Source organism: Temnothorax curvispinosus, unplaced genomic scaffold (genome assembly GCF_003070985.1).
Source record: "Temnothorax curvispinosus isolate PA1 unplaced genomic scaffold, ASM307098v1 QBEX01013717.1, whole genome shotgun sequence".
Taxonomy (NCBI): Eukaryota; Metazoa; Arthropoda; class Insecta; order Hymenoptera; family Formicidae; genus Temnothorax; species Temnothorax curvispinosus.
Genome location: NW_020223497.1, coordinates 88,307 through 92,998, shown reverse-complemented (window position 1 = coordinate 92,998; position 4,692 = coordinate 88,307). Strand labels below are relative to the sequence as shown.

The following is a 4,692-nucleotide window of genomic DNA, read 5'->3' as shown; positions in this document are numbered from 1 at the left end:
CTCTCTCTCTCTCCCTCCCTCCCTCCCTCCCTCCCTCCCTCCCTCTCCCTCTCCCTCTCCCTTTCCCTCTCCCTCTCCCTCTTCCTCTCTCTCTCTCTCTCTCTCTCTCTCTCTCTTTCTCTAAATACAATTCTTTAAAATTCGATTAATTATTTCCCGAAAAATTCGTCAAATTTCTGATACCGCTTTCCAAAAAGATCGGTAACAAAAAATTATATACTTGATAGCACTCCCCGGGAAATTCAACCCCTACTTTATGTACAATTCTTTGAGATTCGGTCATTCGGAACCGGTTTCCAAAAAGATCGGTAATAAAAAATAGTACACTTTATAGCACTCCCCGGAAAATTCTACCCCTACTTCATGTATAATTCTTTGACATTTAATCAATTATTTCCCGAAAAATTAGAAGAATTAAAAAAACCGGTTTCCAAAAAGATCGGTAACAAAAACTGTACACATTATGGTGCTCGCCGTAAAATTTTACCCCTACTTCATATATAATTCTTTCAGATTCGGTCAATTAATTCCCGAAAGATTAAAAAAATTTCGATACCGGCTTCCAAAAGATCGGTAACGAAAAATTATACACTTCATAGTACTCCTCGGGAAATTCTACCCCTGTTTGATCTATAATTTTTTGAGATTCGGTGAATTATTTCCCGAAAAATTAAAGGAATTAGAAAAACTGGTTTCCAGAAAATCGGTAACAAAAAACTATACACATAGTGGCACTCCCCGGAAAATTCTACCCCTATTTCATATACTTTTGGTAAAAATTCGGTTCAGGGGTTTGGGCTGGGCGTTGATGAGTCAGTCAGTCAGTCAGTCAGTCAGGACATCTTCCTTTATATATATAGATAATTTTACGATTTTAAAATATAAAACATCTCGATCCTTTAAAAAGACTACTGATTTTCCAACTATTTATTTTCAGGAAAGGATAGTACGTATTTAAAGAACTATCTGATCTCATGATAATCTTACCGTAAGATATTTGTATCCCAGCACACTAATCATACCAGATATAGCGCCAATGGCCAAAGCACCCACTGGTTGACACATCATACCTGTGTGCATTGAAAAAATCCGAATTAGAGAAAGGCTCACTTGATTCGGAACAAGAGAACGAACGAGATGATTTAATGAGACTAATAAAAAATATCATATCTCTATCTTTTGGACAAAAGTGTTATATGACAGTCACGTTGCAATATATTTATAACAATGAAATATTGCAAAAATACAATAATATTATACTTGTATATTACTTTTAGTCTCAATTTTAATGGCCATGGGTAACGTAGTACAGGTAACGTAGTACACACAAAATATGAAAAAAGTCTGTGTCTTTCTATTTTCATGTAACATAAAACATAAGTATACCAAAATTAATAAGCAATATATTAATTTCGATAATTACATGTAATATTATGTATCTAATATACATTATGTAGAAAGAAAACATTCGAATACTGTAATACACTGTAATTGCAGTATACACTGATTGATTTTATATTGTTTTAGTAAAAGTAACATATTGAGAAAAATTAGATTAGCTCAATGAAAAAATTAACTGAATTAACACAAAAAGTAAATGTGCGATTAAATACGACTTAATTTAATCACTTTCTTATTATGCCGTGCATTATAAGATTTTGTATATTATATAATATAAAAACCCTACACATAAATAGTATATGTATATACACAATATTTATAGATCTGTATGTTAAAGAGTTAATAATCGATTTGCAAACCTGCAGCTGTGCCAATAGCTACGCCTCCAGCTAGGGTTGAGTTTTGTACGTGCACCATGTTGAATTTGTCCTTGGAAACCAATGCCGACACGGCGAACGTGATCACGCAGCTCGCGGATATTGATAGCAGAGTATTGATTATAGCACGCTGTTGATCATCTCCTGTCAACGCAGCACTATTGAATGACGGCCAAAATAGCCATAAGAACACCGTACCTGAAGGCAACAATTAACCATATATCTTATTACCTCCTTTCTAGCGATTATCATTTATAAAATTTAATAAAATTTCTAAAAAATTCTATTTAATAAAGTATCCAATCTCTATTATTGTTATAGGTACGCAAAACTTATTTGACATATACCAATCATGGCGAAAACGTCTGACTGATAAGACGATCCCTCCAGATCATGCTCCTCCGGTTTATCCTTCATTCCGAGTACAAAACTAATTGCCAATCCAAAATATGCACCAAACACATGAACAAACATACTATCACCAGCGTCAACAACCTAAGAAATGTCAACGAGGTTTATATATTTTTATTGATATAAGTCAGCACAATATAGATTATATAATACCTAATGAATATCTTCATTTATAATATAATGAACATTCGTTGGAATGAATTATTATGAGAATACTATCGATTGCGATAACTCTTTCCTGACAATTGTCAGAAATATTTACAAATATATTTTCTGTAGATTTTTTATCATATAAAAATATCCTTTTAATTAATTGATAAATAAATGTATATTTTGTTTTACCGCTCATTGTGTGTGTGATTTATGATCGCGCGATTTATGAACTTCTGTGACTGCGATCTTGCAAAAACCAGAACATAAACTTACCATGAACAGATGCTCGCCCACATACTTATTAGCGGTGAACATGATTAATTCCACTATCCCCATTAACACCAGTTGCATATAGGTCACTTTACCTAAAATTGCTCCCATGGAGATAAGCGGTGTAGCAACAGCAACATCGGCGCTAAGCAAACTGAAAAGTTTTGTAACAATACATGATGAAGAAATAAATATTTTTATTTAGACTTTTCTATAAAAAAGCCATTTTTTTTACTTTCCTTAATTTTAGTATAAAAGTAAAACGTTTACGTTTTCTTTATATCCACAAAATAAAACTAATCTAAAATATTATCTAATTACTTCAGTCTTTAATATAAATCAGAATAAACATTGACCTTCCTAATGAAAGAGGGGCCGGGCTGCCTAATTTCAAGTGCAACATGCCGTCGCAGATTAAAGCCACCTGGACGAGAATCGCGCCTATGAGGAAGGTCAAGCCAACAGCGCTCTGGCTGTACCTCTTGAGGAACGTCATCAGAAAGCCAAAACCGATCCAAATCATCACGTGGACATCTTGATACACTGTATGATTTTAGCCAGATCCAAGAACAAAAAAAAACGAGCGTTTTGTAAAGCGATATATTCGCTCCAAATTCGCGTGTTGATTAGTGCATAAAGTTTCCTTTCTTCATTTCTCAATCTACCTTAATCGCGTATATACTTACACATTAATTAGCAATCGCAGCAATAATAGTTTATAATAGGATAGTAAAAGATGTAACTTACAATTTGTATAGATTTAGCATAGATTTCGCGCGCGTTGTGTTTACGCATCTTATAATTTTTTAATTTTAATATAGCAATAAATATAATAATAAAATATTTCAATTAACATGCAAGTTCTATATACCAATACAACAAAGCAGGGATTGCAGCACATCTTGATAAAAAACTGATATTCTGATTAAAAAAGAAATATGTGTTATTAAATTTTGTGTTAGAATCTGTTATTAATAAATGTAATATTATCACTGCGAATAGATTATAACTTCTTTCATTTACGTAAACATTTTTTATAATCTAAAATGAATTTTATTTAATTATACAAATAAAAATAATAGAAAATGAAATATAAATCAACTGTTATATTTACAATTATACATTTGTAAGTTCTGTTTTATGTTGTTTCGTACATTTGCTTCATATATTTCCATTCCATCTGCTATTGCTTTGTACATTTTTCAGCATCGTGTGTATCATAAGGACTTTTATTTATCAAAGTATTAATTTAAGAACACAACAAGAGAGCTTGAGTCGCCAGTGAATAATTAAAAATTAATAGAGGTATAAGCGTTGTTTTGAGCAATAAAACTTGGCCAGTTGGGTCGAACATTATACCTCTATTAATTATTAATTTAAATATAACAAAAATTTGTTTGGCATCACCTCCTTTTTCACCCTGTATTATTTTTTATCATTCCAATATTTTTTTCTGACGCAAAACATAGCTATCACTTTTCTCATGATTTTAGTAATAAAAAGTATCAAAAATCTTCTTTCATTAAAAGATTAAAATCACCGATGGTCAGATAAATAGTCAATCAAGAACAAAAATTTTACACTTAACTTTTCAAACATTATGCGTTGCCTCAGATTTCAACGATATTATGCGTATTTCTCGTTATTTTTGAAAAATTTTCTTTCTCGGGGACATACGAGAAGAAGGACATACAGAATATATTAAAAAGATGAGTTAACAGTAGGTAAAAAAAATAAATAACAAGAAAAAAAATAAAAATGACAGAAAAAGGGAAATGATGGAAAATGATGAGACCAATATAAAACTTACGTGTATAGCTGGCAGGTACAGATTCCGATTTTCCATTCAAATAAGGTGCGACGCTATTCTCTAGGTTACTTGCGTCCGCCTCCGGGGCATAATCATATATGGCAAGAAAAGCACACAACAGAAGCCCCTCGATAAGAAGAAGTATGATCGGCCCGGTGAACGTCAGGATTCGTCTCATGATTAATGGTCTACTTGGAATGATAAGTTTATCGTTAAATTCTGGAAAAATTTTAACTCACTGCGCATTAATACTCCAAGATTGACATTTAT

The 4,692-nt window shown here is 32.2% G+C and overlaps 1 protein-coding gene across 5 annotated transcripts in view; it reads right to left on the bottom strand.

Annotated features, from left to right (window-relative positions):
* Positions 1-4,692, bottom strand: part of LOC112463860 (ammonium transporter Rh type A) — a 14,322-nt gene that overhangs the window by 3,680 nt on the left and 5,950 nt on the right. For 2 of the 5 annotated variants that reach the window (XM_025030508.1, XM_025030510.1), the window contains exons 2-7: positions 4,423-4,610; positions 2,969-3,155; positions 2,616-2,766; positions 2,126-2,273; positions 1,761-1,976; positions 988-1,070 (exon numbers count right to left, since the gene is read on the bottom strand). In XM_025030508.1, coding sequence (XP_024886276.1) covers positions 988-1,070; positions 1,761-1,976; positions 2,126-2,273; positions 2,616-2,766; positions 2,969-3,155; positions 4,423-4,600 — 963 coding nt within the window. In that variant the 5' untranslated portion in view covers positions 4,601-4,610. Of the gene's footprint in view, positions 1-987; positions 1,071-1,760; positions 1,977-2,125; positions 2,274-2,615; positions 2,767-2,968; positions 3,156-4,422; positions 4,663-4,692 lie in introns of those variants that run through there. The other 3 variants (XM_025030506.1, XM_025030507.1, XM_025030509.1) reach the window with 2 other exon arrangements.